The sequence below is a fragment of the Heliangelus exortis genome, chromosome 2 (genome assembly GCF_036169615.1).
Source record: "Heliangelus exortis chromosome 2, bHelExo1.hap1, whole genome shotgun sequence".
Classification (NCBI taxonomy): Eukaryota; Metazoa; Chordata; class Aves; order Apodiformes; family Trochilidae; genus Heliangelus; species Heliangelus exortis.
Window position 1 is genome coordinate 92,565,849 of NC_092423.1, and position 11,798 is coordinate 92,577,646.

The window sequence follows — 11,798 nt, forward strand, 5'->3', positions numbered from 1 at the left end:
AACACGTTTTTTTATCATGGGTAATTTTTTTTTCTGATCTTGATCTGCAACAGAAGAAAAAAAAAAAAAAAAAAAAAAGAAAAAAAACCCCACAAAAAATTGCCAAAACCAAGAAAAACCCCGGAGAGTGTGTGCAGAGAGGGAGGGGGGGGAGGAAGAAAAGGCATTCACTGAGTGGGAGAGATTAACGTGAACTGTCCCCCCCCCTAAACTCCTGGGAGAGAAAGAGATCCACTCTCCCTCTCTTCTCTTTTCACTGAAATATAACACACATTCGGATCCCAGGGCTCTCAGACAGTCTCAACTGATAGACAGACACATCGAGCTGCTTTTCCTGCTTCAGTTTGTTACTCCTCCTCCTCTTGCCCACGTCACCCTGACAATTACAAATAGGTCTCACACAAACCCATACCTGTCAATCTTTTTAATTGCTTTGTTTTCATTTTTTTCCCCTTTCCCAGAGCTAAACAATATGACAAAAAAAGAAGTCTTAATACAGCGCGGCATAAAAGATTCCTCATGTGAGACACGCGTTGAGGGGGTTGTTATTATAATCCACTTGCTGAAGTGCTGTTGCAAGACGCATGTGCTGATTTAACTTCAGCAGAGGTCTTGTTCCAGCAAACTTAAAAAAAACAAAACAAACAAAAACAGGAGATGATACCTCTCCATGGCACACGTCTAACCGGTATTGAATTAAAAATGATTTGTGGGAGATTACAGTTCATCCTTACTTTAAAATACCAACAGATTGCAGAGCAAGAACTGCAGCATATGAAACATGCTGCTAATAGATTTTGCACAGTATGTGTCTAGGGATTTATATAATGTTAACTGCAAGAACAGAAGGGTTCTTCCCTTTCTTTTTTAAGTCAAGAGAGCAAATAAAAACCACCCAGCTGATTCCTAAAGGAAAACACGCAGAACCGCAATTTTGCTCTCTTTTGGGCTGAGAGGAATTTATTGGGTTGTTCTGTGGTTTTGGGTTTGTTTTTTGGTTTGTTTTTTTTTTTTTCATTATTAATACTGCACAATTAAGCAACGAAGTGTTTATACTGGTAGGATGGAGTTAATTCTGGGAATTACACGTGGGCTCCCCCGACATCGGTGCAACATCTCTATTACATTACCGCCCTCCCCGCAGTTGGTAGTACCAAGTTGGGATTGGCGGCTCTGTCACAACATTTACTTTGGTCCCCTGACCCAGCTGATTTTCTGCGCAGGTTCTCTCACCCGAGCCTACTCTACAGCGAGACACGATTTTATTTTTAAGGAAAAAAAGAAAGAAAGCAAAAAAAAAAAAAAATCAGGAGGTTTTATTTCTGACAGTAAGAGAAAGCGGGGAGGGGGCAACCTTTGCAACCTAATCGAGCTGACAGTAGCTTTAACCTTCCTTCGCAGGACAGCGGAGGGCAAGCAAGGCAGGAGGGAGGGCTGCCGCCGGAGAAGGGCACCCCGGTCGCCCCTCCGGGTGGCGGAAAGAGCTGAAGAGCTTCGTCTTTTTCAATCCCCTCACAGCTGTATCTCCCCCCCCGCCACAGCCCCCATCGAGTGCCCCCCCCCCTTTCAGCCGTCCCAACGGCCGCAAACCGACGCGGCGCGCGCGCGCGCGCTCGCCTCCCGGCCCCGGCGCCGCGCGCGGTGCCTAACGGCTCGGGGTTGATTCGTACCACCTTGCGAGGAAGTGAACGTTTCGCACGGAAGGGGCGGAGCCTCCGCCCGCAGGCAGCGGCTCCCCGGCGGCAGCTAATAACAACATTAGGAGATTAGCCGCAACTTCTCCCCACTTCTCTAACCTAATCGATCTGATAATTTATCGTGCTTTCTTCCTTTTTTTTTTTTTTTTTTTTTTTTTTTTTTTTTGGTAGAAAAGATAACCTCTTTTTGTAAACTAAAGAACGGGGCGGGGGGAGGGGGCAGAGGGCAGAGGGAAGGGAATCCGAGGCGTTTCTCTCTCCTCCTGTTTCTTTTTTTTTTTATTTTTTTTTTTTAAATCCCTTAGTCAGAGGCAGCGTGTAAATTAAAAGCCACCTTTAGGAGAAAATGCAGCCTTGCGTACCTCTGCCTCTCTGACTGGCACGGCACGACCTCCCCCGGTTGCCGTCCTCAGGCAGGGGCAGGCGTTGCCGGTGTGTGTGTGGTGAGGCGGCTCAGGCGGGACGGACGGCCGCCGGAGCGGGGCCAGCCTTGCTCCACGGTAACGCTAGCGGCGGCAGAAGACGACCGGCTGAAAGGGACCATCTTGCCGCTTGCTCCTCCGGCGGCGTTTCCGTGTGGTGGAGGGGCTGGCGGGGTGGGGGAGGTCGGAGGCAGGCTGCAGCTTGCTTCTCGGGGCTTTATTTACATATACAAATAGCTGCGTTTGGGGAGTTTTCTCCTGCCAGCTCGGTGGCGGTGGGTCCTGCCAGAGCTGCCTGGAGAATCCCGAGCTGGAGCTCTCCCGAACGGGGGCGGGGGGAGAGAAGAGCCGAGGCAAGGCATGAGTTTTAGCGCAAAAAGCGGCGCTTTGCTGAGCCTTCGGGCACCGCTGTGCTGGTGGTGGCGACGGCAGCCACAGTCCTGCGCCACGGCGGGTCCTGCCTGGTCATACTTCGGTGGCAGCCGGCCGCGGCCCATCCTGGACATGTCCTACTCCCGTCACTTTCTGGATTTCCAGGGCTCGTCCATTCCCACCTCCATGAAGAAGCTGGTGGTGACTAAGCTGAGTCAAAACTTCAGGGAAGCGGTTACCCTGCAGCAGGACTCGCCCGTGCCGCTCCCGGGAGACGGAGACCTCCTTGTCAGGAACAGGTAAGCGCCCGCCAGCAACCCCACACCCACTCCTGACCCTTGGCGGCCCTCTCCGTCTTCTCGCACCTTGTGGCCTGGTCCGTCCCACACCCTCCCTTACTTTAGAGACCGGCGCCAAAGTTGTACCAGCTGCCATCTGGCGACTGTTAATTTAATTTTATTATTGTTGTTGTTTTGAACGGCGCTACGGGCCGGTCGCCCCATCCACGTGTGTGGGGGTGACAATTCCGCCTCCTCCCTTTCTTTGGCGGGTGTGTGTTTGTGCGTATGTGTGTGGAGGAAAGGGAGTGTACGCTGCTTCTGGCGTGCTACAGCCTCGAGAAACACCTCAGGGCCCCACTGCCAAGGCGGGGAAGCGGTAAACGTTGCGTTCAGTGAGCGCCGAGGAGGGAGGGAAGCGCTTGCGAGTCACTCCCAGGTCGCTGCTCGGGCTCGTTACACGCACGCAGCCCCCCGGGGCGTGATTGTGTCCCCATCGTACCCAAACCTCTCCCAGGGGTCATTAACCTATAGCCGCCTGTCCCCGACAGCCCCCATGTGCGTGCGACCTCACGCCACCCACCCTCCTCTGTGCGACCCCGCGCCTGCTTCCCCCCCCTCCTTTCCCCCCACCCCCTCCAATGCTTTTTTCCCCGCCCCGGCGTGGCCCGCCCGCCGCTACCCCTCAGCCAGCCGTGACTCACCAGGGCGGCAGAGGCCCCGGCCCGCCGCCCTGCCAGCCCCGGCCGCCGCGGCACCACCCCCGCCTCTGCGCGCCAAAAGCGGGCGGCGGAGAGGGGGCAGGGCGTTTCGCCTGGCCCGATCGTCTTCGGCCTGCTTTGGTAGGACGCTAGCTCACAGTTTTTTCGGCTGTTAAAGAGTGGAGCCTGGTCGGTGAGCGAGAGGTGACATTTTGCTTAACGTGACACGCTGTAAGTCCTGCGCCAGCTCTAGGACTGCGTCCGGCGCGGTGACCAGATCTCCATGAAGGCTCTGAGGACATAACGTGCCTCTCCCCAGCTTTCTCCATAAACCTGTTTGTTATCAGTGGTTCCTTCCTACACGCTGTCGTTCCTTAAGCTAAAAGTAAGGCTTTTAAAGTTCAGAGGTTTCTCTGCCCACGAGGGGAAGCTGAAATTCTGGGAACTTCGGAGCAGACTGCGTGGTTGGCGCAGCCGAGAACAACACTCATCAGGTTCTTGTCTAGCAAGGAAATTGTAGTAACGTGTAGTTTGCTATACTCTTTAGTTGGAGCTGAAAAGTATCTTAATATTTTTCTTAAATATTTTTCTTATTCTTCTTAAAGCACTAAGTTGGCTTGAAAACAATGCTGTAAGTTATGTTAAGACAGTCTGTGACTACATGTGTCTGGTGCGTATGTGTGATCTCTAGCATGTATCCTTATGTAACACAAATGTAAAGAGAAAGAAAGACTCTGGTAAAGAGAAAGAAAGGACTGCTCCAGGAGCTGATGAGAAAGCTTCTGTGGCACTTTAATCTTATGCTGACATCTCGCATTAGGATTTCTCAGACCAAAATTCCCTCCAAATCTCAAAAGTCTAAAACATTGTGTTACTGCATCTGCTAATGACCAAGAAACAGTAATGTCATGAAACAGCCATCGGGCTGGAGTTGAAATTCCGTTTAGAGGAAGGGGTTGAAAAACTTGAGATACTAGTAGCAAGTCCCTACTTGGGTAATGCAAAGCAGAGTGACATCCTTGCTTCTCAAATGCCACCCACCCCTGCAGCTGCAGTCTTTCTCATCCCCCCCCCTCCATCCTTCCTCTAAATTAAAAAAAATTACTCAATTTTTATACAGCTTCCAATGTAACCCTCCCTCCCAATGCTTGGTGGCCTCCCTGGGTGCTGGGGAACATGCACACCTCATGTTAAAAGGGTTGAGGTGCAGAGATGGTACCAGACTGAAGGCAGGAGCTGGTCCACAGATTGAAGCAGGCAATTACTGGGTTTTAACACATCAGCCTATTGCACACATGTTCCGGTAGAGGCATACACACACGAGTGGGGATGGAGGGGAGGGAGAGGTGAGTGATGAAATCTAGATTTAGAGTTCATACGTTATGTATTATTTGTGTCATTTCCTCTCTATTTGTTATTATTTTCTGGGGAATATCACAGAAGACATGGGATCACGTTACTGAAAAACATTCCCTATATACGAGCTGCAGCAGGAAGCGATTTCTGTTTCCCTCTCTCTTGTCACTCTGAGGAAGTGTTTTCCCATCCCAAAAGGCTGAGTCCCCAGCTATATTTAGTTATTAAAAAAAAAAAACAAGCCCCAAACACTAGACATTTTCTAGTAGGTAAAACATACAATTAAAAACAAAACAATAAAAGACTTGAGTTCCAGGAGTGCATGTGTGGATTTGTTAATTTTAGTCCCAGTGTCACGCCCATGAATAGTATTAATTGCTCTGAGCTTTTCATGCAGAACAGTCCTCATCTGCAATAAAATCTCGTTTTGGATTTAGGGAAATGGGAACTCAAAATGCACTGAGTTTCTGTATGGATGGGTACTTTAAAGTAAGATGCAGTTAGGGAGAAGTTTCTTCCCCTCTTTCCTCTCCTTTGGAGAACTAAGCCAGCAACCCTCATGTCTACTTTTTTTATTAAGAAAAGACAATGTATCCTTTATTAAGAAATTCTTTAAAACCAGAAATCAATTTAAAGCATTTATTTTTTGTATTTTTTTTACTTTAATTCTGTGTAGGAGAAGGGGAAGAGGAAAAAAGGTAAATAAAAAAAATCCTTAATGAAGCCATTTAAGCTTCATATCTCCATTTATCCTGTTTTCAGGAGGAGGGGGCAAGGTTTCTCCATTTTCTTGCAGGAAAAGGACCCAAAGGCTGTGAAGATTTGATCATTCTTAAAGTTACGAAATTTTTGAGATTTTCTTGAGGAAGCAACACATTTAGTTTCCAATACACCTATAAGAATTTACTGCTGGGCTGGAAGATGAGAGCAAAGTTTATAGAAAAGGGACTAAGAGGGGGAAAGGAAGTTTTTTTTAACCAAGAGACAAGGGATCACAGTGGGAAAAGTGGAGGGCTATTCCTGCTGAGTGTTTGGTCTAAATAAGGTGGGGGTTTGCATAATACTGGTTTGGATGACTTTGTTTTGTCTGTGTTTAAGGCTGTGGTGCTGGTTTTCAGTGTCTCACGCTTTGTTGTGGTAGGAAAAGCAGCCTTTCCTCCCCTCGGTGGTGTCCTCCTGTTTTCTGTAATAAACAATCCAAGGGGCTTCAACACTGTGGAGTGTACATAAGACGGGTGACTCAATGTGTGTAATTATTTTGGGAAAAGCCACTCCCTAGTTACCCCCTACCCCTCCATTAAGGTTTAAATCTTGAAATGCTGAAGGGGCAAAGCTCAATTAGGAACTGTTAAATTAAACAGTACATTTTTACGTAAGAAAGTAGAACAAGACAATAGAAAAGATTTGGAAAGGGTCTTAAAACCCACCAGCACCCCAAGTAGCTTGCTTCTGTGCACTCCTTTTCTCAGTCTCAGAAGTTAGTAAGCTCGTCTTCAACTTGAAAATCATACTTATTTTTACTTTAAAAAGCAAAATAATATAAGAAACCGCAGGCGCATCCTACCACCTCCCTTCTGTCAGCTGAAATGGCAAGGCAAATTAGACAGTATGTTTTAATCCAGGCTCTGCATATGAACGTTTTAATGTGCGATAAACCTTTAAGAGATGAAACAATCTTTTTTTTAAAAAAAAAACAACAAAACAACAACCCAATGCGAACAGGAGTTTTGAGTTTGCACACAATAAAAAGGGAGTATAAAAAAAATTAGGGGGGGAGGGCTGGACGGCAGGCTGTATTGATTAATAATGATGAGCCCAGGAGCCCTGGGAGAACCATTTCCCGTTGTCCAGCAGCTCCGCGGAGACGGGGAGGGAGCGGGTGCACGCGTGTCTGTGCCTGTGTGTGTGCGTGTGCGTCTGCGGGAAGCGGCGGGGAACGAGCCTCCCGCGCAGCGGGGCAGCGCACACGGCTTTGTCCGCCCCTATCCGATCTGCCAGCGCGGCAGGGGGGCAGCGGCGGGCCGGGCTGCGCGGGGGGCCCGCCGGTTCCTCTCCCAGCGCCGGGAGGCGGGCAGGGCCGGGGCCGCGATGCCCCCGTTGTCCCGCATCGGCGTCCGGCCTCGCAGCAGCAAGTTGTGCGCCGCGGCCCCTGCAGCAGCACGCACAAGTTGCGGTGCAGCCCGGGCGAGGAAGGTTTTGCATCCTCTCCGGCTCTAGAACAAAAGCAACGGTGCGTGAGCTGGAGTCCTACTCGGCAGGCGTCTGGCCCGCTGCACGGCTTGCCTCTTCCCCGCACGCCAAGTTTTTGTCCGCAAAGGTTTATTTACTTGCGTCTGTGCTTTCGCCGCTGCGGTGCAACGCTGAGAAGGGGAAACTTCTAGAGGGGGGTGAGACAGGGACTTGTTACTGTTGCCACGGCTCTGCTCTCCCTTCCCTACGCGCACTGCCCCAGCCAAGGGCACGGCTGCCCCGCACCCTGCGAAAGCAGATGTGCGCAGGCAAGCGTGCGGAGGGAGGCTCAGCCCAGCGGAGAGCCGGGACGTGCCTTTCGGCCTGGGGTCGGGGGCTGCAGTGGGGGCAGAGTGAGCGCCTGAGGGCTGGCCTGACAGCTAGCCAGAGCCCAAACTTGGGCGAAGGGATGAGACCGGGGAGGAGGACGAGCACGGCTCCCCGCCGGCTTCTCGCCCTCATCTCTGCACGCAGTTTGGGGTGTAAAAGCAGGAGGAGACTACAGCAGCGCCGGCACGTCTCGCCTCGGTGCTCCGAGCCCTTCTCCCTAGCACCCGAGGGACACGGCTTTCCGCGAAAGCTGCTGCTCCGTTAACAATTTTGTGCATCTTTAGCCGCACTGTATGGGAGGTATCTTAAAGCAGGATAACAGAGAAATTTTTGTATGTATGAGCAAGATGTAGATTGGGGTTTTTGTGTGTGTTTGGGTTTTCTGTGCGTGTTTTTGGTTGGGTTTTTTTGGGTTTTTTTGTTTTGTGGTTTTTTGTTTTGTTTTTTTTTTTTTTTGCAGCTGAGCAGTGAATTAAAGGCAGAATTAAAAAGAGCAACAGTCCCTTTCACCCATTTTATACATGGACATGTTTATGCATACATGTCTTTATATATAACACAGTACGTAGTTGAAAGTTTCAGGCTCCCCATGTTACAAAGAATGAAGGATATCAAAATGGGCAAAGCCGTTTTAGTTCTTCTCGCTCTGTGTGCACGCAATTAAAACAACACACATATGATTTGAGCCTATTGCTAGCTGCAACAATTAAAAGTGGTCTGTTTGAATACTCCTGCAGTTTTTGCATGGTATCAGGTATACCTTTTAAGTTGTCACTTCCACTGTAGTAAGAGTCCTGGACTTTCTTGTTGCATGTGTTTCTTTTTGGCGTTCTCCAGTTAACAGAATCATCGTTAGTCCCACTGCCCTTGCCTTTACAGAGATACTGCTAAGTTTGGGTTTGGTTTGTTTGTTGGTTTGGTTGTGGTTTTTTTTAAGTGTAACTAAAATACTGGTTTTGTGTAAGCTAAATCATAACTTTATTTCAGGCATTATCCCCTAGTGCTTAGTGTTTCTATCTTTTTCTAAAAAAAATACATAAATTAGCATCCATTTTCACCTGTTAGAGGTCAGTAGGAGTTGATACACAGTCTTATAATTTTAGTCCTTCTGTGCAAGGTTGTTTTGATGTGTTGCAAGTAATTTATATAAAGAAAAATATTTTAACGTTGACATTAGCTACATCAAAAGGCAAATTTGCTGTAGTGACTCCATCAATTAAAAAGTACTTGCCTACAGTAACATGACCTTGCAAATGACATCGATAGTTAATATGATCGTTAGTCATTAACAGTATTATTATATTCAAAAATGTAAATTTCTTGCCAGAATCCACATATTTACCGCTTTGCACATTTTATTCTTCAGTGTTTTCACATCTTGTATAAAGTGGTCAATTAATTTTTATCCTTTAATCTTGTTCAGAATTATTTTTAGTTAGCTTTGTTTGGTCAAAAGGACCCGAGGAAACTATAAGTTGGCTTTTGGGTTTGGGGTTTTTTTGTTTTTTAGTTTGGTTTGGTTTGGTTGTTGTTTTGTTTTTTTTTTAAGAAATTTATCTTTAATTCTAGAGTAACAATCAAAACTACAGAAGTCTGATGGAAGCCTGGAGCGTACATGTTATTCAAATGTACCAATAATCAGAAAAGTCTCATACTAATCCCATGAATTTAAACTGAAAGCTTTTCATATGACAGAGGCTTGGTAAGGAATGAATCTCGTTAATACATTTTTGTTTTCTTCTAGATTTGTCGGCATTAATGCATCTGACATAAACTACTCAGCTGGTCGATATGACGCATCAGTTAAACCCCCATTTGATATAGGTTTCGAAGGTATTGGTGATGTGGTAGCATTAGGACTCAGTGCTAGTGCTGATTATAGAGTGGGTCAAGCTGTGGCCTACGTGAAAGCAGGTTCCTTTGCTGAATACACAGTTGTGCCAGCCAAACAAGCAGTTCCTCTGCCCTCTGTGAAACCCGAGTTTCTTACTTTAATGGTAAGTGGCGCTACGGCATATATCAGTTTGAAAGAGCTGGGAGAGTTGTCTGAAGGCAAGAAGGTTCTGGTGACAGCAGCAGCTGGAGGAACGGGTCAGTTTGCTGTGCAGCTTGCAAAGAAGGCAAAATGCCACATAATTGGAACCTGCTCCAGTGATGAAAAGGGTGGTTTTCTGAAAACCATTGGCTGTGACCATACAATCAACTATAAAACTGAAAATGTCGAATCTGTTCTTAAGAAGGACTACCCCGAAGGTGTGGATGTAGTGTATGAATCTGTTGGGGGAAAGATGTTTGACTTGGCTCTTAACTCCTTGGCTACCAAAGGGCGCCTGATAGTTATTGGGTTTATCGCTGGCTACCAAAACCCTACTGGCCTCCAGCCCATTAAAGCAGAGTTACTGCCAGCAAAACTATTGAAGAAGTCTGCCAGCATCCGGGGTTTCTTCTTGAACCATTACCTTTCCGAATACAAAATGGCTCTGAAGCACTTGCTTGAGATGTATGAAAGAGGAGACCTGGTTTGTGAGGTGGACTTCGGAGACAAGTCTCCAGAGGGCAAGTTCACTGGCCTGGAGTCTGTGTTCCGTGCTGTAGATTACATGTACATGGGAAAAAACATTGGAAAAATTGTAGTTGAATTACCTCACTCTGTCAACAGTAAGCTGTAAAAACAGAACAATGATATAAATCAGAAAAGAGAAAATGGGCACTTTATGCCTCAGAATTACTAGAAACAAATTATTTTTTTAAGCTTGGTAATTGATATCATATTAAAAAACAGCAATAAGGTGTTAATAAAAAGTTTTGTATTTTTTTTCCTTTTCTTAAAAGGGCTTAAATAGGTGGCTGTAGCACAGCCTTAATGGGCTTGTGTTTCATTCTGTCAGTTAGCTAGCATGAGACAAGAACATTGTTCTTGACAGAATAAGTCTTGATGCAGAGGCAGATTTATCCTGCCAGACTGGTTTGATAATACTTCATACGTAGTTCAGTTCAGAAAAAACAATTATTTCAGCAACTTTGATTCCCTGATTTAAAAATAAAATCGTTAGAACAGGACTAAGTAAAGAGTCGTAACTTGTGGTTGCTCTACTAATCTCTTGAAGTTTCTGGAAAAAATCATGCTCTTAATTTTTGTCACAAACACGATAATCATAATTCAGTTGCATCATGGATCATAGTAATATTCCTTGACTTGGTTACACAGGGAACATTTATCCTCCAATTCTGACATGTCAGTAATATTAAGAAAAGCAATTTGATATTTTTTAATTATGTCTTTTGTAACTGTAAACAACTGCAGTTTTCTTTTAAGTCTTTAACTAAATCATTTGCTACTGTTACTGTTTACAGTCCGATCTTCCCTCAGTCAATATTACTGAAGTGTATTTTTGAGACATGTTCTTGTGTGTTCAGGTCCTGTGTATTTTTTAAAGAATTAATAAAGTTAGAAAAGATATTTTAAATATCTGTGCCATTTATTCATATTGATACAGCTCTTGATGGCTAGGCCTTTTGTAGGTAGTCTCTGTGTTGTAGAGTTCTTTGCCCAATGATTTTTGGTTTGACCTTCTACGAGCAGGATGCAGCTTCTACTTTTGCTTAATGTTGCTTCTGCAGAAGCCGTTTTACAAACAGCAAGATCATTTTAAATCTACAGTCACAGCACCTCATGCACATACTGATCCTCAGCCTTAATTACCTAGTGGGCACAGTTAAAAGGTTTTGTCAAGTTCTGAAAATTCTTTCTCGCTTAATAAAGATTACTATAATGGTACATAGAGTGGGAATTCCAGCTAGAAGTGTAATATTTTCCAGAACAATAAAACACTTTAAACTATGCTTGCTCTACATCTTTTTTTTCCATAGCAAACTTTAAAATCTGAAAGGATGATTTTGCCACATATTTTGAAATGATACACATCTCACATTCCATGGAGAGATGGAAATTTCCTAAGATCATATACCTATAAACATAGCGATAAACTGATAATGTCTAGAGGTTGAAGGAAAAAGTCCAGGGTAAACTTAATTTGGGGCATTATTCAGAACTGGCTGTAAGTTTTTTAAAAAGTAGCATGTAGGGAAAACTTGTATTTTACTCAATAGTATAGACAGTAGAAAAAATATTTTTAAGTTTGAGTTAGCACATTTTTATTGTAATTTTTTTAGTGTAGACATCATTAGCATCCTAAAGACCTGTCCCTTCTTTGAGACATGTCTGACTACTGGTTATAGGCCCACATTAGAGGCTTTTGGGAAAAGGCAGAATGGCTTGGGTCATTGTTAACATTTCTCTTTTATTCAAACTTGAACATCAAACCACTGATTTCTGTTTTCACCAAGATCTGCTGTTAGAAACATACTTCTTCTTTCACCTAAAATGTTACAAATATTGCAAATACAGTTGCA

General features: G+C 45.5%; 1 protein-coding gene and 1 long non-coding RNA gene across 3 annotated transcripts; one reads left to right on the forward strand and one right to left on the reverse strand.

Annotated features, from left to right (window-relative positions):
- The first annotated feature begins 1,702 nt into the window (after positions 1 to 1,702).
- On the forward strand, positions 1,703 to 10,852 carry PTGR3 (prostaglandin reductase 3). 2 transcript variants are annotated; one of them, XM_071737035.1, is made up of 3 exons: positions 1,703 to 2,260; positions 2,657 to 2,790; positions 9,130 to 10,852. In XM_071737035.1, exons 2-3 carry the CDS (start codon positions 2,678 to 2,680, stop codon positions 10,052 to 10,054), a joined length of 1,038 nt encoding a protein of 345 aa, XP_071593136.1. In that variant the 5' UTR covers positions 1,703 to 2,260; positions 2,657 to 2,677; the 3' UTR covers positions 10,055 to 10,852. The 2 variants fall into 2 exon arrangements, with proteins under 2 accessions (XP_071593136.1, XP_071593135.1); XM_071737034.1 differs by lacking the exon at positions 1,703 to 2,260 and having other exon boundaries at positions 2,275 to 2,790.
- LOC139793014 (uncharacterized) lies at positions 1,964 to 3,981 on the reverse strand. The gene is made up of 2 exons (XR_011724461.1): positions 3,474 to 3,981; positions 1,964 to 2,933 (listed from the first exon to the last, which is right to left on the reverse strand). It is a non-coding gene; the product is annotated as an uncharacterized lncRNA (long non-coding RNA).
- Positions 10,853 to 11,798: the final 946 nt, after the last annotated feature.